Source organism: Ursus americanus, chromosome 32, assembly GCF_024610735.1.
Source record: "Ursus americanus isolate L20-20 chromosome 32, mUrsAme1.1.p, whole genome shotgun sequence".
NCBI lineage: Eukaryota > Metazoa > Chordata > Mammalia > Carnivora > Ursidae > Ursus > Ursus americanus.
This window is the reverse complement of record NC_142158.1, coordinates 34624682-34651345: the sequence shown is the minus strand read 5'-3', so window position 1 is coordinate 34651345 and position 26664 is coordinate 34624682. Positions and strand designations below refer to the sequence as shown.

At 41.7% G+C, this 26664-nt stretch overlaps 1 protein-coding gene across 4 annotated transcripts in view; it reads left to right on the top strand.

Moving 5' to 3' along the window:
* Positions 1-575: 575 nt before the first annotated feature.
* The window catches only part of KIF6 (kinesin family member 6), a 417257-nt gene continuing 391168 nt past the window's right edge, over positions 576-26664 (top strand). For 3 of the 4 annotated variants that reach the window (XM_045786292.2, XM_045786295.2, XM_045786297.2), the window contains exons 1-3: positions 576-751; positions 4721-4830; positions 10083-10157. In XM_045786292.2, coding sequence (XP_045642248.2) covers positions 686-751; positions 4721-4830; positions 10083-10157 — 251 coding nt within the window. In that variant the 5' untranslated portion in view covers positions 576-685. The remainder of the gene's footprint in view (positions 752-4720; positions 4831-10082; positions 10158-26664) is intronic. The other variant, XM_087858216.1, reaches the window with a different exon arrangement.

Below are 26664 nucleotides of genomic sequence, written 5' to 3'. Positions count from 1 at the left end.
TGTATGGCAAAGGATATCTCTTCCAGTCTTGACTTCTTCCAAAACAGAGACAGAAGAGGTGCCTTCCACAGAATCTCATGCCCGATCCCGGTATAACTCGTAACTTCCCGTGGAAAAGCGGCCTCCTTCATCAGACCCTCATCTCGAAGAGGGCAGAGGCACTCGTGCTCAGCTCAAGATCATCCCCAGCCAGCATATTGCTTGTCACAGATCAAGTGACATTTCTTAAATGAATGAATAATAAAAAACAGAATGACTTCAGTGCTTAAAAGAGGTTTTGGCACAGAGAAAGAATGGATTAAGGAACCGGTCAGGGCATGGTGGTTGTCACCCCACTAACCACCAAGTAGGCCAGCTGTGGAGCTCAACCTGGCGCCCAGACCTCGACCCCGCGAGCGCGCAGCATTCTCCGGTCGGCCCCGCCCCTTCCCCCTCCCCCGCCCCAACCCCGCCCCAACCCCGCCCCAACCCCGCCCCAACCCCGCCCCCCAGCGTTTCCCTTCAGCCTCCTCTACAGTCAGTAACCAATTAGGGAGAGGAGGCGGGCCTCGTTGGCGCGGTGCTCCTTGGGTAGTGTCCGTAGTTACTGTTGCTAAGGCTGCGGCTGGCCGGAAGTGGTGGGAGTCAGAAGTTTTGGGAGCCAGATCCTGAGAGAGGTCAAGGGTCAGTGCAGAGCCGGGAGGAGATGGTGAAGCAGACCATACAGGTTTTCGCGAGGGTGAAGCCCACCGCCCGGAAGCAGCCACAAGGGGTACGGGCAGCGAGGGCGCCGGCGCGGTGGGGCCTCCCAGGCAGGGGAGGGACGGCACGCTGGGCCCTAGACTGAGGGGGGCGGCTGGGCGCAGGGCGCGGGATGGCGTCCCGAGTTCCGCACACTCTCTTGAGGCGACCGGGAGGCCACGCAGGCAGCCGGGCCACTCCCGCGGGGCAGGGCCCGGTGGCGCGGACGCTGTGCACAGAGCCGCACACGGGCGCCCGGGCACACGTGTTCACGCAGGGGCCGACGCGTGAGTGTGCGTGTGTGCGCGCTCACGGGGGCCACGCGTCAGCTTGCACCCCTCTCGCACCTTCCCGGGAAGCGGTCACGCAGCGGTGCGCACTCTGCACACAGATGAGCCCACACCTGTGCTGCTCGCTTGGGCAGAACGTGCCAGCAAAAGATGCGTGTCCGCACACGTCTGAGATGCTGCGGATAGTGTAGGTAGACACACAAACTAAAAACATGCCACTGTGGCTCTGTGCGGAGTGGGCCTCTAGGAATCTGTTGCCTGACTACATCGTCCTTGTACGACGCAAACATGAACCTTTGACAAACTTTTTGCAGATATACAGATTTATGCATCCCGAAGATTGTGTGTGTGTGTGTGTGTGTGTGTGTGTGTGTGTGTGTGTATGCTTTTCATTCAGAAAATACTGATGCACAAGACAAACCTCTACAGCATTGAGCATTTACTAGGTGCCGCCACTAGTGTGCTAAAGTCAGTTTAAGACCTTGCCCTCCCGGTGAGAAGAGATACTTGCTGTACTTCTTAAATGTTTCAAAACATGTTTTTTTCCTCCCTAGAAAGAGCATAGTCCTTACCACTTAGGTGTTTTGTCTACATTATCTCTGATTCTCAGGAGAACTCTGCAAGGTTGATGTCATTTCCCTCATTTTGTAGATGAGGAAACTGAGTCTCAGGTGAAATAATGCCATCAAGCCATCCACCCAGTCAGTGGCAGAACCCAGGTTTTAAGATTTTTTATTCTAAAGTTTTTGGCTCTTCAAACCAAACTCTTTTCCTCCCAAAGTGAGGACTTAGGTAAGGGCAGTCTGGGTCTTACTCATGAGTGTGTGGAATAGGTATATTATTAATAATATTTTATATCTATTCCATATCTACAATGTGTATCTATGTAACATCATAGTATATTATAATGTAGCATTTGCCTCATATTATTTACATATTTGAAACAAGAATATGGCATCTTTGTCATCATCATCATCAAAAGTTTTTTTACTCATGGACTACTTGAAAATAAGATGCATGAGAAGACTCCAAAGAAAATACTTTTTTTTTTTTTAAAGGAATGAAACAGTGTAGAACCATGGATATCTTCCCATTTTCTCTCCTCTTATATTCACTTATGAGAAGGTTTTTAAAAGTGCATTATATATACCAAGTGTTTTATATGTAAAATCCTTCCGTATCTTTCAGATTCTTAGTCAAAAATATTGAGCTTTTCTACATAGACTTAGCAGTGGGAAGCAGGCGCTTGGATTTGGTATTATTAGAGGATTGGTTGGGCGAGGGGGTGGGAGGATGATAGGGGGTTGGAGAATCTTGGGTATAATTTTGAACTTTCTCTTTTCTTAAAGTGCAGTGTTTGCATATTTTACTGTGCCTTCTTTTGCTTTTCTTTGGTGAGATTCTGTAGGGTGGATTGTTTGAGTATTTTTAGGTCCTACTATATGTTTATAATGGCAGATTCTTACCAAGATGCAACATTATGCCACATACATAAAAATAAGAGAACACAGCTGAACACATTTTGAGTTACTGTATCCCTGCTCTCCCTTAGAAATCCCACTTTTATCACCCTATCTTTTTGCTCCTGGGATATGTTATGGTTGTTTTTTTGCCTGTAACATTCAACCAGGAGTGATTCAAAGGTATTTTTCTTTTTTTTTTTCCTTAAGATTTTATTCATTTATCTGAGAGAGAGAGAGACTAAGACAGAGGAGCAGAGGGAGAAGCAGTCTCCCCACTGAGCAGGGAGCCCGATGTGAGGCTTGATCCCAGGACTCTAAGATCATGACCTGAGCCGAAGGCAGATGCTTAACTGACTGAGCCACCCAGGCACCCCTGTATTTTTCTTTCTTTCCTCTTCATTTTGCGGTCGTATTACTTCATTAGTCTTATTCCTTAAGGCACTATAAAGTAAGTTATAATAATCTATAGAGTGGTAACTTAGAAGATGCATAAGACAAACCTCTGATAATTTCAGCAGTGGCCATGCTTTTCATTTGTATGGTGCTCAGTACATTTCAAAACATGTTCATATTCATCCTCATATTTCTTGTAATTGTCTTCTGGGTCTAAAAACTCCCCACTGTGTCTCAAATAAATATTGTTATGACTAAAGGTAAAGAGTCAGTCTATTAAACTAAGCAAGGTTTCTGGTTGAGAGGGACTTTTCTTAATGCCTCAAAGAATGGCTTAATAAGCGAGGTAGAGGGTCAGTGTTCTCACTGTAGTCGATGGTCCTTTCTGTCTTTTGAGCACTGAGTGTTACAGAATTTTTTAGAACATGTGACTCGCATGAAAAGGAGTATCTCACTCTTGTATGTTTCATGTCTTACACACCCCTTTCACTCACCTGTCTAGCCATTAACTTTTTTTTTTAGTGTAGTGCCCTACAGGGTATAATTTTTAAATGTCTCTTGAGAAAACCTAGCCACGGAAAGTCTCAGACCTGATGCCATTACTTTCTACAAATAATTTTACTTTACAGGATGACTTTTCTGCATGAATTCTTCACATTTTAAGTGAGAGGTTCAATAAAAATCTGCTTAGGAAAATTATTTACTTTAGGGAGATTTAGGTAAGCTTTACTTGTTTAAGAATATGACTTTTCCCCCATAATCAAGCATCTAAATGAGTCTTAAACAGGAAGTATTGCCTGTTAGAAAGACTTTTATTTCCTGGTGAAAGACAAGAAGTCTTTTTTTTAAAAAAAAACCTCTAAATCTAATGACTAACATTTTTTATGGTGCATTACAAAATGCTTCCATTTCCATGACATCATTTATCCCCCAGCAAACTTGTAAGGGAGGCAATTCTGTTTTCCTCATTTTATGTATAAAGGAACTGAGATTCTGAACGTGGTGGCTGGTCACACAGCTGGTAAATTGAGCTCAGTGTTGGACACAAGTCTTTGGGTACCAAGTCTTACGCTATTCTTTATTCCACGTGACCTCTTTATAGGCTTGAGTCTTGATTTTCCTGGCCAGTAAATAAAGAAGTAGGTAACCAAGAAGAGAATCAGAAAATTTGCAGTTGGAAGGGGGGTTGGTTAAGACCCCTTCATTTCCATATCAGTTTAGAGAGGTTAAGTGGTTTCTCCCAGGTCCCTTGCTAATTAGTGGCTGAGCTGGGACGAGAACCTTGAAGATGACATCAAAGACATGAATTACATATGTCTTTTGAAACCACATGTCTTTTATCAAATGCCTGAATATGTCTCATGGAAACTGGGGCTGCTTTGAATATAACTTGAATTAGAGCATTCTTGTGAGCTCTCTGAGAAGTCTCAGACCTAGTCCTTTGATCTGCTTCGGCCACTTTGTAAATGCTCAGAAATGCTTATTGGTCATAGAAAGATGTTAATTTCTGGTACATAATTCCAAAGCAGTACTTAGATTAATGTCCTGCTTTCAGAACTATTAGTTTCTCAACAACAGAGACACTCAAATGCTCAAATTCGAGTACTAGATCATTCAAAGAGAATCTGAGCTTTGATAGAGCATTGATTTAAGTGTTACCTCTTTTTCTGTTCCATATATTTGTTAGAGTCTGCACACAGTTCAAAGAGGAAAATTATCCAAATTATACGATGTTATGACTTATCTTGAGAATACAATTTTTTATACAATTACAATGCCTATCATAATAACTTGGTCATAATTCCAGCTGTAATTTTACCGTGCTATATTCATTTGTTGTCTTCATATTTGCAGATTTATTCCATAGATGACGATGAAAAATTAACCCCTAGCCTGGAAATTATCTTACCTCGAGATTTGGCAGATGGATTTGTGAATAATAAGCGAGAAAGCTACAAATTTAAGTAAGTTCATCTTTAGCTTCTGTTTCTGCTTCACTATTGAACTAACTCTGGTATGCATTAATATCCACCGTGAAATCATTAGTGCCATTTTGTGGGGAGAATGTAGTGCGATTTTCTATCTCATCTAGTAGGTAGTTGTCTTTTCATCGCTGGGCCCAGAGTTGAAAAGAGGGTGTGTTTCTTTCCTTTTTTTTTTTTTTTTAAGATTTTATTTATTTATTTGACTGAGGGGGGTGTGGAGAGTGTGCACAAACAGGTAGAGTGGCAGGCAGAGGAGCGAGAAGCAGGCTCCCCGCTGAGCAGAGAGTGGGCTGAAGTGGGGTCATGACCTGACCTCAAGGCAGAAGCTCTACCAGCTGCACCACCCTGGAGCCCCGAGGGTGTGTTTCTCTGTCCAAGATGCTCTCCCCAAACCCCAGCCTTTCTTTGTTACATCTGTTTATCTAGTGTTGTCCTTTTCCTACTTGGTCCACTATGATTTAGCTCTTACAGGAAGCTCAGTGTATGGCTAAACTTTATTCAAGTTGAACTTAAGGTGTAATCTGTGTGCTGTATAGATGAGCTTTCTTTATAACATAAATGGTATCTGGAGCTCATATGCCCACATGCACACTGCATACCTCTATTGTCTAATGTAGCGGCTGCTAGCCACAGGGAGGTCTTAAGCACTTAAAATGTAGCCAGCCTAAACTGGGATGTGCTCTAAGTGTGAAACAGATCGAAGATTTTTGAAGGCTTGGTGTGGGGGGGAAAAAAGAATGTAAAACATCTCAAGAATTTTTTCATACTGATTACATATTAAAATGATAAAGTTTGGGGTTATAGTGGATTAAAAATAGATTCTTAAAATTAATTTCACCTGTTTCTTTGTTTAAAAAAGTGGCTACTCGAAAATTTTAAATTACACATATACTCACATGTATGGATTGCATTATATTTCTCTTGGACAGTGCCGAACTGTAGGGATCGGGTGAAACCTACCCAACAGCCACCCCTGGATTGTCATCAGTGCCTTTGGTCCAAATTCTTTTCTAGTAGCCAGGCCTTGAAATGAGGGATATGGGCTCCTTTATGCTGCCTTTTTTCCCTAGTTTCACTCTGTGCTGTTTCTTTTCATCCCCACTTTTGACTTTTGAAGAAGTTTGAGCCCAAGTTAAAGCCATATTTGATCTCTGCTTCCATTTAGGTCGTGGATTTCTGGGTCCCATGGAAGGAATCCTAATTGCTGTCTTGCATTTCTTTCTAGGCTGTTTTGCTTGGGCCCTGTTTCCATAATGTTTCTGTGCTCACCCTTTGCATAAAACCAACCCAGGTATTTTTTTATGGTTCTCTCTCAAATTTATTTATTTATTTATTTATTTATTTATTTATTTATTTATTTATTTATGTCTCAAAAATTCTCTTTGGTCTTGACAGTTTATGCTTTGTGTCTAAATTATCCATCTCCTCCCACCTCCGCCCCATCTTCTGGTATCTTCTTTTACTGTAAGCACATGGGGGATTGCTAGCACATGGCTGCATAGTGAGGTGGTCCTTACCCTGTCTTTCTGGCTCCCCATTGCCTTTCATTTTGTTCTTTAAGGAGTACCTTTATGAAACAAGACTTACTTTTTCTGAAGCAGGCATTTTCCTACTGGTGTAAGCATGCCACATACTTCAGTAGCTGTGACTTCATGACAGCTGGGTGAGGCCAGTCTCTATAAAACCGCAGTTTGCTGAAACATTTTATTCAGCATGATTCTATATGATTGTTAGGAACAATTGGCCACGTCTCTATCTATTGGCTTTTTCCAAAGTATTCTTTATATTATGTAGATAGAAACAGTACATTTAAACATGTTTCATTGAAAATGTGTTATTTGCTTACTTTAAATCTCTTATTCTTTCTAAATCTCTGGATTAAAAATATTGGCTTTAGCATTTTAAATAAATTAATCAGGTATTTAACTTATACCTATGTTCAGAGATAAATATTTCAGCATCTTAAGGGTGTTTCCTCCCAAGAACATTCATTCATTCAATCGGTAAATATTTATTTACCATCCACTGTGTGCTGTTTTAATGGCTAGGAACACAGCAGGGAATGCAACAAAGGTCTGGCTCTTATGGTGCTTACATTTTAGTGGGAGGAGGTAGATAGGCAGATCCTTAAGTACAGTGTATATCAGGAAGTGTTAAGTGCCACGGAGAAAAATTAGGCAGGCAAGGGGAATAAGGAGTGCCAGGAAGAGGGGCTGCAAAGGGGAGGGATGGAGTGTTTCATAGGGCAGTCAGGGAAGGTGTCCCAGGAGGGTGATATTTGAGCAAAGGCTTAAAGGAGGTGAGGAAGTTAGACATTCAGATATTTGAGGGATTGGGATTCCAGGCCAAGGAAAAACCAAGAGCAAGTCCCAGAGATGGGAGAGTGCTATCATGTCTGAGGAAGAGTAAAGGGGTATGTGTGCCTGGAGAAGAAGAGGGTTAAAGGAGCAGCTGAGTGATCAGATGGTAGGGAGACTTAGAAGTCGTTGTAAGGATGGTTTTGGGGGAAAAGTCGTTGTAAGCTTTTTCCTCCCGGTGTTATGGGAAGGTAATGGAGGATTTTGACCAGAGAATGAAATAATTTCACTTACATTTTAGCAGGACCATTTGTCCTGGCACGTGGAAAATAGACTGTAAGAGCAGTGTGTTTCAAGGGAGACCAGGGAAGAAATTATGGTAGCTTGGGCCGGGGTAGTAGCAGGTAGAAAAGTTGAGAAATAGTTGGATTCTAGATGCATTTTGAAGGTCAGAGCTGACAGAGTTAGTGGATGGGTGGGATATGGAGTGTAATGGAGAGAGGGAGAGAGAGAGAGAGAGCGCGCGCGCACGCAGGGTCAGGATGCCCTAAGGGCTTTGGGCTGAATGTTTAGAAGGATGGAGTTGTCCTGTACGAGGATGCAGAAGACCAGGAAGTACGGGTTTGGGGTGGGAAGAGGTCCGCATATGCCAAGTTCGAAATGGACTTTAGAAAAAGCCTACACAACTTCCTAATAAATGAAAGGACCTCCTCAGAATCAGGACATCGAAGTTACAGAAGTTACATCTCAGGGTGTGTTCCTGATTAGCTCCAGGGCCATGAGTAAATTGCTTTATCTCCCTGGGCCTCAACTTCCTTCTCTGGATTTGACTGAACTCTTTAAACTCTCTGATGCTGCTTTGTCCTCCCATGGTTTTCAGAAGCTAGCTGATCATAATGACTTTTCGAATTACTATGTAACTACATTACATAAACTAAAATATTTTGGGATGATGATATTTGGTCTTTAAGTACCATTGTATGATTTACCGAAACGTCTGCCATCTCTTGGGTTTATGTGGTGGTCGATGTAATTCCTATTACTTAGGGAGTTGGGAATGGCAGATGGATTCACTCAGGCATCGCCAGCCTGGTCAAAGAAGCAAAGCAGCCTTATCACCATCATCCTCAAAAGCACTGCTGAGTCTGTGCTCAGACGTCACAGTAGGTAGTGCTATTAAGAGTGTTTGAGCGGCCAGGTCCCCTGTGTTATGTCAGCGTTCATATCTAAGCCGTGGTGCACCTACAGATTCTGAGGAGTGTTCTGGGCAAACTGGTAAATACTGCTAAGATATAATCTTGCTTACTAAATGACCTGGTCATCAGAAGGGGGAATGAAGCACGAGAGACTATGGACTCTGAGAAACAAACTGAGGGCTTCAGAGGGGAGGGGGGTGGGGGAATGGGATAGACTGGTGATGGGTAGTAAGGAGGGCACGTATTCATGGTGCACTGGGTGTTATATGCAAGTAATGAATCATCGAGCCTTACATCAGAAACCGGGGATGTACTGTATGGTGACTAACATAATATAATAAAAAAATATTATTATAATTAAAAAAAAATAAATTAAAACAAAAAAAAACCACACACAAAAAAACCTAAATGACCTGGTCACCAGAGTGTCTGACAGTCTCTTTTGTATAGTTCCATTATTTGCTTCTTCAAAAGGGAGATTGATAAGCTCTAAGGATCTTTGGAAGTTAATGTTGATTAAAGACCGCGAATTTCATTCCATTTTGTATTTCCTACCCAGCTCCAGACATCCTTCTGAACTCCTTGGTCGTGAAAATAGTCCCACATTTCATGTAGTCTCTACTTTAACAGAACATGCGTCTGACTCACTTGTGAGTCACAACCGAGACACAGGGACCAGAAGTTCCCAAGCCACTCTGAAACCTGCTTAAGATGCCTTCAGCGTGTTTGTTTTAAAGTTTTTGCTTTAACGCCACACCACCCCTATTTTTTTGTTTTGAAAAATTTTAAATATGCAGAAAAGGTGGAAGAATAATGCAGTAACCTCCCCTAGGCCCTTGGCGGGAGATTCACTGATTGTTAACATTTTGCCCTATATGCTTATGCTTCTCCCTCTTTCTCCCCCTTTTCCCCCTTTCCTCCTTTCCCTGCCCATGTGTCTCCCTCTCCCTCTTACTTCCTTCATGATGTTTTAATGAGGGCCATTCCTGCCAGTAAGTGACTTACCACACTATAAAAGTTACCTTGGATTTCCCACTGTGCCCGTGATCCCTTACTAAGCTCAGTCACAGTGCCATTGTGAGACAAGCAGCGTCGCCACCCTTCCACCGCCCCGTGGCCCTGGCCTTGCCAAACTGATAAAGATATCTCTTTGCAGGACAGGCCCATCTTGATTTACATTTTGACTTGATTTGTGATCAACCCAATGGGGCAAAACTACCCGGAGAGTTAAGTGCCAGTACCAGGATGCAGCACCTATTGATGGAAAATCAACCTCGGTTCACAATTTTAAAACCAAGTTCGATAATCATACATTTCACAGCTGTGTTCTGTCCTGACAGGGCAGGCATCAGAAGTTCGCTGGCTTGTTTACACCCTGTTCTTGGGTTTCCATTTCACGCACTTATCTGGATTCGAATTTGATGCTAGTTGCAGACACTGTCCCTCTTGAGGGCTAAAGAACACACAGTTTATTATTTGGTTCAAAGCTGCTGCAGTTTTTCAGAGGGATTTATTGTGCAGATCTTGTCAAAGCAATACTGTTTACCCACCATTTGTATACAGGGGTACAACAGGGCAGTGTGGTTGGGACTACAGGGCAAACATTGTGTCAGGTTAGGTAAGCCCAGTGATGTAAATATGGGGTAATTTACAAAGCTTTCAGGAAAAAAAAAAAAGAAATTAATCCAATTGTATTTGAAGCTCAGCCTTTAAGTAACTACCACTTTCATATTTGCAGATTTCAAAAGATTTTTGATCAGGGTGCAAACCAAGAGACCATTTTTGAAAACATTGCCAAACCTGTTGCTGAGAGGTAGGATTTCCTATATTTTGTTTGGTGGGTTGGTGGTTTTTCATCTTGTCCTCAATTTTCAGAGAGTTGTGGTAATGTGCTCCGGCGTGTCAATTATGTACTCATTGCTGCAGGGCATGCAATGATGCTGGTGTTAATAGCTTCTATTCATTTAGCTGTTTGTTTTACAGTTAGATTCTGTGCCTTAAAACAAACCAGTGAGATAGAATAGCCCTTATCACTCCCATGTTAAAGGCTGTGTAACTCTCTGAGGATAGGCGAGATTCCGTGGTGCTGCCCAGGATTGCACGGCTAGTGGGGATGGCATCCTGGATGGGGTACGTCACCGTACTGTTAAGTCCAGGGCTCTTTCCTCCATACAGCGTTTCCAGCATCTGGTTAGAGGGATGAAGCCTGAGGTATGGGTGACACCTGGGAGGGCTACTAATGGCCGACCCAGCTCTACCTCACTGTAATAACTACTTTTCAAAGCTCGGCCCTTAGCATCTCAGTCCCTGTGTTTCTACGTATTCAGATAGCTCCAGGCTACCGACTGTTAGAACCAAACTTACACAGGAATACCAAATAAATCAGAATGCCATTTTATTAGTATATGTTGGCAAAAGTGTCCTTGGGACTAGACACTCAAGCCCTTTTGATGAACACACTCTCCTCTTACAGGAAATCTGTATGAGAAGTTGCCACTGTTTAAGGTTTCTTTCTCATCCTGCTATCCGTTGGATGATTCTAATGACCTAATCATTATCTCCAAATACTCTATCTTTATGATTAAAATGAAAAATGTTCAGGTAGTCCCCAACTTAGGATGGTTCAACTTAGGGTTTTTCGACTTTAGGATGGTGTGAAAGTGATAGGCATCCAGTAAAAATCCTATTTTGAATTTTGAGTTTTGATCTTTTCCTGGGCTAGCGACTTGCAGCGGAGTATTCTCTTGTGATGCTGGGCAGAGGCAGTGAGCACAGCTTCCAGCCAGCCACATGACCACAAGGGTCAGCAACCGATGCACATACACCCATTCTGTCCCGTTTTTCACCTTCAGTACCGTATTCAGTAAATTACATGAGGTATTCAATCCTTTATTATAAAACAGGCTTTGTGGTGGCTGATTTTACCCATCTGTAGGCTGCTGTGAGGTTCAGAGCACACTGAAGGTGGGCTAGGCTAAGCTATGATGTTCGCTAAGTTAGGTGTATTAAATGCATTTTCAACTCATGGTGGGCTTCTTGGACAGAACTGTATTATAAGTGGAGGAAGATCTGTATCTGTTAAAGAAACCCGTTTTTCAATTCCACTAATCAGTATCCCTTTTCCAAGACATTGCTGGAAACTAATAGTCACATTTTATCTCTAAAACTCTGTTTTCTGAATCCTACTCAAACTAAACCTTTCTCTTTAAATATAGTTTTCCTTGGGTGAAATGCAATCGAGTAGGCTTCGGCTGTTTTATTTATAGTCACAATCCAATAACCTCTTTGGATTAAATTCAAGTCTCCTTGACTGCATGTCACACATCTCTAAAATTTTCTTCCTTTTAGTAGTCTCTCGGGTTATGTCATTTTTCAGATAGTGACCTCATGTGTTTTATTTTGAAACTTACTAAAATCATTCAGGGAGGGATCCTTAGTTTCTGTTTCATGGATGTCTGGTTTTTCCTCCCATTTCTAACGAGCTCTTCCATCTTGAGCCCACTTCCCTCTCCAGCTCTTACTGGGTCCTTGGCCTGTAATTGTCTTCCTTCAGAAATCTGCATGGTGCCCGCTTAGCCTTGAGGTCTTGCTCATATGTTACCTTCTCAGTAAGGCCTTCCTTTATTAACTGCACTTGAAATTGCACCCCCTTTCACCCTTCCCTGATTTATTTTAGTTTTTTTATTTATTTATTTTTTTTATTTTATTATTTTTTTTTTTTTAGCACTTATCACCATCCGACACACTGTATAGTTTGGTTATTTATTAGTGTTTTGGTCTGTCTTCCACTAGAACAAAAGCTCCACAAAGGCTGGGATTTGTTTGTTCACTGACCTGACAATGACACCCAACCTGATGATGACAAGATTTCAAGAATGACAGGCATTTTTATCCAGGCTGCTCAGGTGTTCTTATGGATCCTATCTTTTGTCAGTAGGAAACATTTCTCTTTGTTGTTGTTGTTTTTTTAGGAGATGGAGAGAGAATGGAGGGGGGTGGGGGCAGTGATGGGAGGGGCCGGAGGAGCAGAGGGAGAGGAAGATTGAAAATCTTAAGCAGGCTCCGTACCCAGCACAAGCCTGATGTGGGGCTCAATCTCTTGACCCTGAGATTATGACCTGACCTGAAATCAAGAGTTGGAAGTTTACCTGACTGAGTCATCTAGGTGCCCTCTTTGTCCTTTTAGACTTTTTTCCTTATATCCCATTTTTCCTGAAACTATTTTTGCTTTTTTTTTTTTTTCTGTTTGCCCTTATCTGGTGTATCTTTCTCCATCTCTTAATTCAACCTCCCTGTAACATTTTGTTTTTAAGTATGGCCTAAATAAAATATAGCTGGCTTTCTCCTTTTCAGCCACACTCAGCGTCCCTGATCTTTAATTGGGTGTTGTGACCTGATATATTTATTATGATTATCATAATGATAATGATGTTTATAGCTATTCTTCCTATCTTAATTTATTTTTTCCTTTCACCATATTTTGTTTTTTTCCTTTGTTGCTGTTTGTTGATTTGACTGTACTTGTTGCTGCTGTTGCTGCTTTCCATTTTCTCCCTCACGTTGTACTTCAGCAGCCCCAGTGTAGTTTAAGTTCAGTATTTAAACTCATTTGTATTTTTTTCTCACTGTCTGAAGTTTCTACCTCTATCTGTTTCTCACTTTGCACACTTTTACTTTGCCTTTTCTACCCCTGTCATTTCCAGTCTTGAGACCAACTGATAACTGCATTCTGGATTGTTGTTAATCATTTTTATTTTATTTAAAAAAAAATTTTTTTTTAAAGATTTTATTTATTTATTTGACAGAGATAGAGACAGCCAGCGAGAGAGGGAACACAAGCAGGGGGAGTGGGAGAGGAAGAAGCAGGCTCCTAGCGGAGGAGCCTGATGTGGGGCTCGATCCCATAACGCCGGGATCATGCCCTGAGCCGAAGGCAGACGCTTAACCGCTGTGCCACCCAGGCGCCCCAATCATTTTTATTAATAGCATTTATTTAAATTTATCTCTGAGTTAATATTTATTACTTCGCTCATCACTGTTCCTTATACTCTTGTCTACTTCTTGGATTCCTTTTGAATTTTGCTGGTCATCATCCTTTAATAAATTTTTTAGAGAGCTCAAGACTGGGGAACTTCTGGAAGCTTTTCATCCTCCTTCACAGTTAAGTGGAATTCACTCGGTATCTCTCGTAACTGAAAATACGGCACTATTGCCCCTTCACTTGCAGTGTTGCTGAAAAGATGTCATTGTCAACCTGGATCTTATTTCTTCATAGGAAATGCCTTTTTTTCCTTTCTGGAAGCTTTTAGGATTTTTTTATTTTATTTTTTGTTTCATATCAGTGAATCTATTGATAGTGTAGGTATGGCTGTTTTCTCATGCATTCATGTATTCTTGTCCATTCAGCCACTTCAGGCTGAAAACTCTTACATTCAAGCTCAAGGGTCAGGTCATCACGTTGATAATATCTTTAATAATGAACAAAATCATTTCCTTCCCTCCAGCTGTTTATTTTCTCTTTTTTTGGAACTCGTATTTCCAGAACTATCACTTCTCGCCTTCAGATATTATAACTGTCCATTCCTAGTTCCCATCTCTGTGTCTTTTGGTTCTAAGTTCTGAAAGAATTTGTTAGCTCAGTCTTCCAGTGTTGATAATTTGCTTTTCAGCTGCGTTCATTCTCTACCACCTGCCACTTAAATTTTTAATTTTAGCAATTTTATGTTTTCACTTCTAGGAGATGGGGAAAAAAGTCTGTTCTTGTTTATTGAACTGTTCTTCTTATTATCTTTATAAAAAACTAGTCCAAAATCAATGAGCAAAACTAATACGATAAAAGGTGGTTTTTGCATGTTACTAAACAACATAGGATATATTTCAGAAAAAGTTCAAAAGAGGCAGTGTTGATGTCCTCCCTTTTCACTCTGAAGACAATTATTATCTTCTTTTGAATTGGCTTTTTTTTTTTCTGTATGCTTTTTTTTTTTTTTTTTTTAAATGTTTAAGCTTTACTGTTGCTGTCCTGGTACAGATTTTCCTCAGATATTTAGTGATTTTAAGAAATGCCTGGTATTCCCTGTGAAGATTAGTCTTCAGGAATACATGCCCAGTGGAAACCCAGCCACTCTACACAGGTCCTTTCAAGCTGTTCTGTTGGGTTAACACATTGTAGCTTAATTCTGGTTGCTGTATACAATTAAAGTGAAATAAAAAGCAGTTATATTTCTTTTAAAAATTATGTAAATCAGGAGTCTTGCTAATTTAGACTCATCTTTTCCTACCTAATTCAAAGAGTGGTAAGAGCTGCATGACCAGTGGTGAGAATTTATAAAGCTTTACATTTGTGTCATTGGAGATTAAGTAAAAGAATCTTTGTGGTTAGTTGTTTATTATGGCGTGCATCTCCACCAGGAAGTACTTCATCATTCTGCCTCTTTTGAACTTTTTCTGAAATATATCCTATGTTGTTTGTAACATGCAGAAACAACCTTTTATCGTATTAGTTTTGCTCATTGATTTTGGACTAGTTTTTTATAAAGATAAAATTTAGTAGGTACGCAGATGTGTATAGTGCATGGTATTACATCATATGGAAGAGCTTGTAGGGCTTTCTTTTTAGTTTATTTTTGAAGTATAGTTGTCATACACTGTTATATTCGTTTCAGGTATAAGGAATTTGTGGTTTTATATGACATTTCACCCAGTGTTCTGCTTCTCAAGCTGGAGTGCCTCTATCTTGGGAGTATGTAGTGGTCTATCAGGGGATGCCTGAAACCACAAGCCAAACGTGGCACTTCATTTTGGTGTGTGAATTTTACTTAAAAATTTAAGGAGAGAATGTTGAAGCCTAGACTTTTCTGAGGTCCTATCCATGCTTGTAAATCTGCAGAATCCCAGTTTTTCAGCCAATCTTAGGTTTTATCTAAAAGCTTGAGGTGCAGGAAATTTATTTTTACGTGCAGTGAGTGCTTTTGGAAAAATTTAGAAATTCAGTGTTTTAGAGGAACATGGTTTGACCAAAATGAGGAGGGTGCACACCATCAGGGGGACTGGTTGTGCCAAAGACAGAGGTCCCCACAGCTGGCACTGGACAGCTAATGCATCTGCAGTGCAACAAGGCCAGCCAGGTGACCACGTTATTTGTCACCCTGTGAACCAGTTCTTTTTTTTTTTAATATTTTATTTCAGAGAGAAAGAGAGCTTGCACACGCAAACATGAGCAGGGGGGTGGTGGTGCAGAGAGAGAAGCAGACTCCCCGCTGAGCAGGGACGCCCCCCAATGCTGGGCTCGATCCCAGGACCCTGAGATCATGAGCTGAGCCGAGGGCAGATACTTCACCGACTGAGCCACCCAGGTACCCCTGAACCAATTCTTTTTTTTTTTTTTTTTTTTATTTATTTATTTGACAGAGAGAGAGACAGCCAGCGAGAGAGGGAACACAAGCAGAGGGAGTGGGAGAGAAAGAGCAGGCTCCCAGCAGAGGAGCCTGATGTGGGGCTCGATCCCATAACACCGGGATCACGCCCTGAGCCGAAGGCAGGCGCTTAACCGCTGTGCCACCCAGGCGCCCCTGAACCAATTCTTTTTAACCTCTGATTTTACCAGTGTTGAACAATACCAAGTGCAGCCTTTCAGTTTATGCTGAGAAGAGGATGAAGGGAAAAAGCCAGCTCCCAGGGCTCCCCGTGTAGACGTGGAGAAGGATGTATTGGAATACTTGTGCTGTGCTGCAGGTGGGCAGTAGGACAGGGCTTGGTAGAGGAGATTTTCTTACGGGAGGGGTGGTCCCACTCTTCCAGTGGGACAGGGCCAAGGCCCCACAGCACGCTTAGCTGTGGCTCTAGGAAACAGGCTCTGCTGATGATGCTATTGGTTGCATGGCTTGTCCAGTCCTGCTGCATAAGCAGAGACAAGGAGACCAGAATGGGGTAGAAGAGAAGCCACAACAAGAGCACTTAAAAAAGTAAACTCAAATCTCACTGGCTGGTTGTTCACCTCTGCGTACTTAATGCTTCTACCTTGTCTGGCTTAAGCAGCGTGGTGCTGGAATAATCTGATTCTACTCTCAGCCCTGTGATTAACTTATGAGACTCTGAGTCTGACCTGCCACTTCTGAACCAGTTTTCCCCTCAGAGAAAGGGAGATGCCAACAAGACCAACTTAACCAGATTGTTTTGAGGATGAAAAGAAAGAGTATGTTCAAATGGACCTTGTGAACTTCAATGCCTTCTTCATTCTAAGGGTTGAAAAAAATTAGTCATATGTATTCTTTTTCCACTTTAAAAATATGTCCACTAGCTTATGGCTTCAGACCAAGATGAAGTAGACACACTTCTCTCTATTCCTCTCACTAAGTACAAGTAAAAACTCTGGGCCTTATATATAAAAGAAACATAAGAAGATTCTGAAAGATGGGGAGAAGAAGGTAGACTGGCCAGGGGACCTCAGGACCTGAGGAATGACATGGGTTTGGGGTGTTTTTGTTTTTTTTGCCTTATGTGTTCTAGATTGGATGCTGGGAAAACTGGCAACCCAGAAACACCGATAGTCTCAGACAAAAGTGGCAAGAAAAGTCTGTTCTCTAAGCCAGAGGACCGGGAAAGGGGCAACCCAGTAAGACAGAATCTTCTAGATACGAGTTGCCTTACTCCATCCAGATGCCATGGAAGAATCCTCAACCCTACCTCAACAGCAAAGGCCTGGCTATCACAAGCCACCACATCCCCCACTGCCAGGGTGATAGTGGGAAGAATTTCATCCCCACTTGGAGATAATAGCTTCTGCCTCTCCCTTCCCCCAAGTTGTCATTGGAAGTCACATGGGATCCCGAGTTCATCCACCATCCAGCAGAAACAAGGCCTCCCTCACCCTGCTGTGGTATCAGTGGGCAGCAGCAAGGTGCCCCTCTCTCTCCTACCCAGGGCGGTGTTAGATGAGGCCTAGAAGGGAGCCTGAAATCTCACCCCCATCCACAGGAATGAGCCCCCCCAGCACATGTCAAGACATACGTGGGGGGGGGGTGGACCTTTACCCCCACCTGGCAGTAGTGAGATGGCACCTCGCTTCTCCCACTGGCATGGTGTCAGAGGAGGCATGCTAACACAAGATTGAAGTATGATCTAGAATCTTAAAAATAATACCTAAGCTATCCAGGGTACAATTGAAAATCATGCATCAAATACGAAATATCAAGAATCAGGAAAACATCAACTCGCATAAGAAAAAATAATCAACAGGTGCCAGTACATAGATACCATAGGTCTGGAATAATCTAAGGATTTTAAGCAGCCATCATAGAAATGCTTCCACGAGCAATTAGGAACATGCTTGAAACAAATGAAAAAAATAAAAAAAAAACTAACAGATGGCTCAACAGCAGAAGGGAGAGCTTGGTTGGAGGGGCAGAGGGAGAGGGAGAAACGGACTCCCAGCTAAGCAAGGAGCCTGATACAGGGCTCAATCCCAGGACCTGAGCTGAAGGCAGATGCTTAACCAGCTGAGCCACCCAGGCACCGCAAGAGTTCTGTATCTTAATTGCAGCGATGGTTCTTTGAACTTACACGTGTGATAAAATGACACACATATTATACAGATGTCAGTCTCCTGGTTTTGACAACATACTCTAGTTTTGCAAGAAATAACCATTGGGGAAACTAGGTGAAGGATACACAGAGCCACTCTGTCCTCTCTTTGCAACTTCCTGAAAATTTATAACTATTTCAAAATAAAACATTAATAGTTCTGGATCTGAAAACTTTAGTGTCATTTGTTCTGTGATGTTCTTCTATTCAGTAGATCTGGTAATCTAAATCATTAGAGCTTCTCCCCCATGGGACTCAGTAAAGCTAATTCCATTAGATATTCACCACAACATGCCTGCCAGTAAACATTTTATTTTCTCAAAGTTGGCTTTTAAGTAGAAAACATTGGTCACCACCAAATTAAACAAAAACCCACTGGCTCCCACAGATCTGTTCAACTTCTGGCCACAGTTTTACTTCACCAGATGGATTGTTTATAAACATGTACCTGTGCTTGGCTCCACTTCCTGCTCTGCTGAATTTCCTGATAACATGACATTTCTAGCTTTTGTGATTTCACTATCATTCTTAAATGGAAATTTTCAAATATAGCACTTTTAAAATTTTATCTTCAACTGAAAACATGGCTTTGTGCTTAAAAACTGGAACACATATCAGCTTTTAAAACCCACTGAAGTTATATAAGATGATGACCTAAAGATGCTTAATAAGGGTCAGATTGCCATGCCCCCGACAGCTAGTGAACTTGGAGAGAGCACGGCAGTCCACCTAATAAGCATAGATTGTATTAAGAATGCACATTTAAAATAATGAAATTTACTATTGTAGGTAAACAAATGAGTCTAAATCTGGATGTCTGTTCTTAGGAATGGCCATTCAAGAAATTGCATGCTACCATTATTTTTACAATGACAACTAAGTTAAAGCTATTTGTGATTCACTGGATCAAATACCTCTAAAAATGGTCTGAGAGTTACGTGAAGCAGTTTGACTGTGGGGACTGTGAGTTCTCTGACGGAACAGATACCTGTGATGAAAATTGCTGGGTCAGTGGTAAAAGAAAGGGCATGGCTTAAATTAAGACGACAATAAAAGAGACTGACCAGTGGGTCAGAGGTGCATTCTCTCGAGGCGATGTGACTCCTTAGCCAGAACATACTGGTCTTAGGCTGGCACGCCCCCCGACTAAAACAGATCTGGAGGCCAGGATTGTGAAGGTAGTGTATTTGGGGGCTGAGCCCAGGAAGCGCCAGCTGGGGAGTAGGGAAGTGAGACAGTGAAGGAAAGGAAGCCACTAGGAGGTATGTTAAAAGAGTAGGTTACCACTTTGGGCAACCGGCACTCAATCCCATTGGTGTTCTCTGGGGGATTGTGAAGGGCATGCCTCAGATTTGTTCCACCCAAGAGGCAAAGAAGCTCCTCTGTGTTCAACCACGCCTGGCCATTATTGGCTGGGGCTGCTTCTGGGGTGTTAACACCTTGACACTTCTAGCCTCACTTGTACGTGAACTGAACAAGCATGATGTGTGGGAAGAAAGCAATGGGCTCTTGCAGTGAGAAGCCATTTGTGTGAATGGGAACAGGGAGTCTTGAGTAGATAAGGGTGGGAGCACTGCTAACCTCTGCTACAGGACACCTGCATTTCTGCTGATTGTCGCCAGAAAACGTCTGGGCTTCTCTCCTCAGCAATGACCCTGAGAGGAAAGCAGATCAAAACAAAATCCAGAAGGAAAACACAACCCGATGCGATTTGTAACTACATTTTATGTAAGATTGGGTTCTTAAAACATTGTGGTACCGGAATGAAGAGAAATTATCTGCTTGTTTTCTTCCCAATTTTCTGAAGTTCACATACTCAGTACCATTTTGCCCATTAATCCTTGAGGATAGTAGAACAGTTTCCTTGTCCATAAGTGATGAAGAACATTCTTTTTTATATGTGCTGTTCCTCAAACACAGCAAGTGTGTTCCCAGCTCAGGGCCTTTGCACTTACTATCCCCTCTGCCTGGAACTCTCTCTTGCTTCTGACTTATAGCTCCTTGTCCTGCAGGTCTCTGCTCTTGCGTCTTCTCAGTGAGGCCTTCCCTGACCACCCCGCGTAAGGTAACAGCTCCCACCCCACACTTATCCTTACCGTGCTTGATTTTTCTTTATAGCACATGTCACCAACCAACATACTCTACACAGTGTTTACTTGTTCAATTTATTTATTGCCTGCCTCTGCCCACTCAAATGTCAGCTTTGTGGAATCATGGACTCTGTCTGCATTCACTGCTGTAACCTCAGCTCCTAGGACAGCGTCAGGTATTTATTGGATATTCAGCAAATAATGGTTGGGTGAGAGGACCAGTGTGTGGAGGATTATCCTTTTTGGGCCTGTAGCTTTCCCTTTCTTGCTGAAGGCATAGTGATGGGCTCTTTTTCCTATAAAAGAAATTTTTACTTTCGGTTCCTTCCTGAGGTATTTTTTTGGACAGAGGCCTTTCCAGTGAATGTAAACATGACAGATAGCTGCTTTTTTGTCTAGTCTTGTGGTTTTCAGAGCCGTCACCTCAGAACTTGTGCGGCGTGCGGATTCTCCAGCCTCACCCAGACCTGCTGAATGAGAGCAGTGTCTTCTAACAAGGTGTCTACCCGCTTCCGATACACGAAACTAAAACCAAAGTTGGAGATTGTGTGATGTAGGCAGACAGCTTTACAGAGGGTACTCCTGGTGTTTGTCTTGAGTGGTATCTTTCCCAGAGATCTGAGATGTACTCTGAGCAACTTTACAGTTCTGAAAATTTGCTGTGTGTTTATAATTGCCATGCCACTTCTTTCTAAAATGAGTGGAAACACCTCATCCGAATGCTGGGTAAGGCTTCCTGGATGTGAGCCCCCTGTGCAGAAGGGCACCTGTCCTGGTTTAATACGCTGTTGTTAGTTTATAGGACAATTAAAAAGTAACAGAGAAATCAGAAACTATTTGGCTAAGGTAATTAATCAGTTATGATTAGTCTTCAGGAATTTAAACACTTTCTCTAAAGAAATAAGTAAGGGAGACTGTGTAACACGTGAAGAACATGGACTTTGGAGCCATAAAAATATGGTTCAGCTCCCACCTTTAATACTTGATAGCTCTGTGGCTTTGAGCAAGTTACTCCATGTCTTAGTTTTTTATTTGTAGGTGGGGAAAATGGCACTATTATAGCTATTTCATTTGCCCTGAAGATCAGGTGAACTGGACATGAGAAACACATGCCCCAGGACACAGTGTGTGCTCAGGAAGTGTTAACTATCACCCATTTTTGGCTCCTCACCAGTGTTTTTCTAGACTAAGATTTTTCATTCTGATTCAGAATTTTACCAAGTTATGAATGCTTTTCTTTATGGATTTCCCTCCCCTACACCCTGACTCTTGTTAGATTTGGCTTCTCCTGAGGCACAAATCTGCAATTTTATCAGAAATCTTTACTTCAGGACATGAGGATGGAGTCCCAGATGATCCCAGAGATATTTCCACTTCTTATTATTCACCTTCTTATTCTCCAAAAGGATGATATACAAAGAAAGCAAATGGAATGCAAAGCCTTCTGGAAAATCCTTCCTATACAAATGTGTAGTGATTGATTACAACTGGGAAGGTTTTTACTATAGTTATTCAAATTTACAATTGACTGGCAAAAAGCACAACCATAGTTAAAATATGTTGTTTAAATTGTTGGGGTAAATACAGCAGTAAATTTACCCAGTGCGTGATCTAAGTGTCCTCTTTTGAAAGTTGTTTTACTTGGAGCAGATCTCTAAGCAGAGCTTCTGTCATTCTCAGTGAATATGGCCATTCCTATGCCTGGCCAGGTGTTTTTGGTCAGATTTTTAATGCACTTCTGGCTAAATAGCACGAACGGACTTCCTTATTGTTATTTGATAACAGTGAGAATACATCTGATTTTATGCGGAGCTTTGCCAACCTTATAGCACTTGCACACGTATCATCTCACTTAGTTTTTACAACAACCCCATGGGTAGTCAGGTATTAATTGTTCCCCTGTTAGATGAGAAAACTGGGGCTCTGAGCATTTAATTGACTTCTGTGGGGTCACACAGTAGTTAGGTTGTGGAGCTGAGACTAGAATAGGTCTTTCTTTTATAGTCCTTTGATCCCCACATGGCTCCGTCACACAGCTGTGTTTACGTATGTCATTGCATTTCACTGAGATTACCCTTGCTAGGTTCGCCAGGGAGGTTTGTGCCACTGGATCAGTGGGCGGCTTTCAGTCCTCATCCTGGTTGACTTTCAGGAGCATTCAGCGGTGTTAACTCTTCCCTCCCGGCCATGATAAACAGGCACAACTGAGGTGCTGGCCTTGTCTTGGTCGGTGTTGAGGGTGCGGGGGGCGGGCAGGTGTGGGAAGTGAAACACAGCTTCTCTTTTACTTCCCACCTCCTGGATTTGTTCTTCCTGTGCTCTAGAATCCATGATCTCTGCGGTCCTGTAACCAGTGTGCCCTTTTCCCATGCTCTGTCAAATGTTCATGTCCTCCAGATGTTTCTTCCTTTTTCCATAAAATGTCTTCATTCAGTGTGGCTATTCTCTGAGAAAAACAGATTGGATAAATTAACCATTATTCATCACTAATTAGGCTAACATTTATTGAGCACTAGCTATGTATCAGGCACCGCAAGGAAGTCAAACTTTCTTGGAGGAATTTTTGTTGTACGAAAAGATCCTTGTTTACCAAAATCAGGCCAGGACTGATAGCGTTTCAGGCGTGATGAAACACTGAAATGAGAGATGTTAAGCTGTGTGTCAGAAGACATTTTGAGCAAGCATCGAGTTAGGTCATTGCCAGGCCTGTCATCCTCACAGATCCTGATAAGGGGAAAACTGTCCCACCCATAGTTTCCAGTGGGGGTGGTTGTGACACTGTGACATGGTCCCTGGCAGCCATGGCCACTGGGACCAGAACAAGGAATCTGAGTCCAGGGCAGCAATGCAAAGGCTGCCCCTGACTTAGGAGGTGGATCTAGGCCTGGAAGTGTTACCCAGGTAGAAATGGGCTGGGACCGGTTGAGTGTCACTCTTGGCGGAATGAACTGGGCAGGTGTGGACCAAGCAGACCGCTGGGGCAGGAGCAGGAGCAGGAGCTGGAGCTGGAAGAGTGCGTGTAGAGAATGAGAGTCTGGAGGCTCACCGTGAACTACACGGTGGTGACAGTTAGGAACTGTCATAGCCTCTGCTAGTTCATAACCGGTACACAGGGGGAAGGTCCTAAGTGTGTGAGAGGCCCAGGGGAAATTCCACATGTCCTCACGCACTTGCAGTTATCTTGCTTCCCTTGGTTTTTGTGCATTCTGACCAAATGCATCTCATTAAATCAAGGTCACATTTTATAAGTAGAATTGATCTACTTCGTTTGTACCTAACGTTGGCCTTGATAAAGATTTAAAAATACTTTCTCCCCAGTTTTGTTGACAAAATTAGAAGTGTATATATTTAGATTGTTCAACATAGTGTTTTAAAAAAATTACTTTTTGAGTATACTGAATGTTCAAAAGCAACCTGATGGTTATATAAATCATGTTTAGTGCTTGAATCTGAGGAGTTGGGAGTTCACTTCTCTAGTGTGAAATACAAAAACTATATTCTTCACTAGTAACTGCACGTGAAACATATCATGTCATTTCTATGTTCAAAACCCTTCAGTGGCTCCCTGTTTCATTCCGAGAAAAAGCCCGGCTCTTTGTGATAGCCTAGAACCAGCTCCAGCTTCAGGGACCTTGGCTTTGCAGCCACTCAGGGCCCTACACTGAAGAGGGCCCCATGCTTGGTTTAGTCCTCTGCTGTTGCCATCTTGAAATTCCTAATAAGTTTACATTTGGATTTGCATTTTGTAAGTGAAGTCCAGTGGGACAGAGGAGCATCTTCCTGAAGAACAGAGATTTCCTGGAGCAGCAGACTGGACATGTGCTTGTGGTCCAGCTAGCAGTTGGCACGCACATGGGCTTGGGCACGGCAGGCAGCGCCCACCCAGTAGCACTGGGCCAGCTCCACACCTCAGAGCAGTCCAGGGTGCCGCGGGACCCTGAGGGGATGGGCACGCTGGGACATGGACCTAGATGGGGAGTGTGACCACCATAGCATCAGCAGAAGGGCATTGCAGCCACGCAAGACAATGGGGGCTTAGGACTCGAAAGATGGTGAACATCAAAAAAAAAAAAAAAAAAGATGGCATGGGCTTCCTAAGGAGGCAACACCAGGACAGCCACGGGAGGCTGGCTGCCCTGTGTGTCCCCAGAGCTGGTCCTGACGGTGTGTGATATTTAACTCCCCAGCCTGGGCACCGCAACAGAACAGCTGGTGCTCAGGGTGCAAACTTGATCAGTAAATAGTGACAAAATAAAAGTGGACATGTGAGCATTGCAATAAAGCATATCAGAGAGTTAGAATTCCTCAAAGAGGTTAGGATTTGCTGTTTTGAAAACGTTGCAGGTAAAACATGTGTCCTCAGGCTTAGAAACAGAAATTAAACTTAAGATCATTTAACAGGACACTAGTTATATATGAAGCTTCAGATGAACCAATTAATGGAGGAGATAATTTTAAAATTAAATTTTTCCTTATAGATATAGCGATAAAACACATAAATAGGGGTCTTGGATTTGCACAAATTATGAAGCCACTTCCAGTTTCTTGTTCCACCTCCACGAATGACAGGAGGTGTGAGAGCAAAGATTAGGATGCATTGGGTATATTTGCATTTAAAATTACATTCAAACTTACATGAAACTGATTTGTATGGAGAGTTCAGTCTTTTTAGGGAAATTATTTTGTAAGATTCGTCAGCTTAGATGTACTGAAATTTATATTTTGAAGTAATTTATAAGAACTTTATTTCAGTATTGTCATAGCCCATAAAATACTCGTAATAGCTCCAGTCACAGTTGGATCAGCAGAAAGATCTTTCTGAAAAGTAAAAATTATCACAGATTATTCGTATATTACATCCCCATGACTTACGTATTTTATAACTGGAAGTTTGTACCTTTTGACCACCTCTGCCCACCATGGTGACTATAGTAACAATACTGTATTGTATATTTAGAAGTTGCTAAGAGAATAGATCTAAAAAGTTCTCATCACAAGAAAAACAATTTTTGAAAAAAACAAAACTACTTATGATCTTGCATTTGCTGACAGCTTTCAGTTATATCAATTGAAAATGATGTGAAAGATATAAATTTTGATGCTCTAATAAATGAATATGTAGTAAAAGCAAGCCAGGAAAATTATATGATCAATCAAGACATTTTAATAAAGTATTATTATATAAATCGTTATATAGATAATATATGTAAATATTAATAAAGTTATATATATATAATTGTAATGCCAATTTATTTGCCATATTTATCATTACTCAGTGTAATACCATTATGCCTTGAATTATAAGTAATCCCTATGTTATAAATACTAAAATATGTTTAAGGAAAAAATCTTTGTATTTTAATACCTCCGACAGCACTTTTTCTTATTTTGAATGAAGGGGCTCTGCATTTTCATCGTGCACTGGGCCTTGCAAATAATGCAATTAGCCCTACCAAAAAGGTCCTCCAAGATCTGCTTCCCCTTTGTAAACAAAGGCATTACTTTAAAGCTTTTTATTTTTCTCTTATATTCTCCCCTTTGCTTACTCACTATGCTTCAGGTTTTTACACTCAGCCTCAGGTAGGACTTTTGCCTTGGCTCTTTTTTTTCTGCTTGGAATGTTCTTCCCCCAGGTACCCACATAGCTCACATTGTGACCCCTTTAAAGTTTTTGCTCAAATGTCACCTTCTTAATGAGGCCCACCCTGATGACCCTAGTTAAAACTGCATCCCATCCCTCTCCGTGACTACCATGGACCCTTGTCTCTTTACTCTGCATTTTTCTTTTTTTCTACAGAACTTATCACCTTCTGACATACATGATTGCCTATGTGTTATGTCTGTTGTACATTATCTGTCTGCTCTGCTAGAATATCAGAATTAGAGTGTAGAATTTCTGTTCGCTGCACCAATAATGCTAGAAACCCTGTGAATATTTGTGGAATTAATGAAGTCTGAAACTGGTAGATAAACGTGCAGTCACTATGCAAGCCAAAATTAAAAACTGCAGTGTGTTTTCCTTTGTTGCACAATAGGCAAATTAGATTCTTGATTTCTCAAATTGTTTACAGCTAATGCTTTTGTATTTCCATCTATTTTAATTAATGAAAACTCCCATTATAGGACCATATACTCAACTCATGCTATTTAAATTGTACTGTTCATATAATTGTAGCCGTAAAAGGCTTTCAGAACACTAAAAACTTTGTTATAAAAGCTTAAACAGTTGAAATAGAAAGAAAACCCCAGTGGCTGAATTCTTTATTTGCTTGTTAAGAATATTTATCTCCTATGAGACCCTGTTTAGCCTCAGTCTAAATGATAATAGAAGTACAGTATGTTTTCACTTAGGAGTGTCTGTATTTTCATTCTTAAGTTAGGTAATAGGCAGTTGTGTCAGGAATTATACTTATTCAGAAATAAAATATTCTTCATCCACAGCTCTACAGAAATTCATTTACTAGCTTGTGTTCATTCTCGAGCACTAGGATCTTTGAAAATCAATATTCCTTTTACTTCTGATTTAATTTTGGTTTATCGTGAGAACCCCATTTTTTTTCTCACTGAGACAAAATCAGGATTGTTATTAAACTGGGAAGCATCCTTTTTTTCCTTTAAATAACAAGCTTGTGCTGCATGCTACTTTTA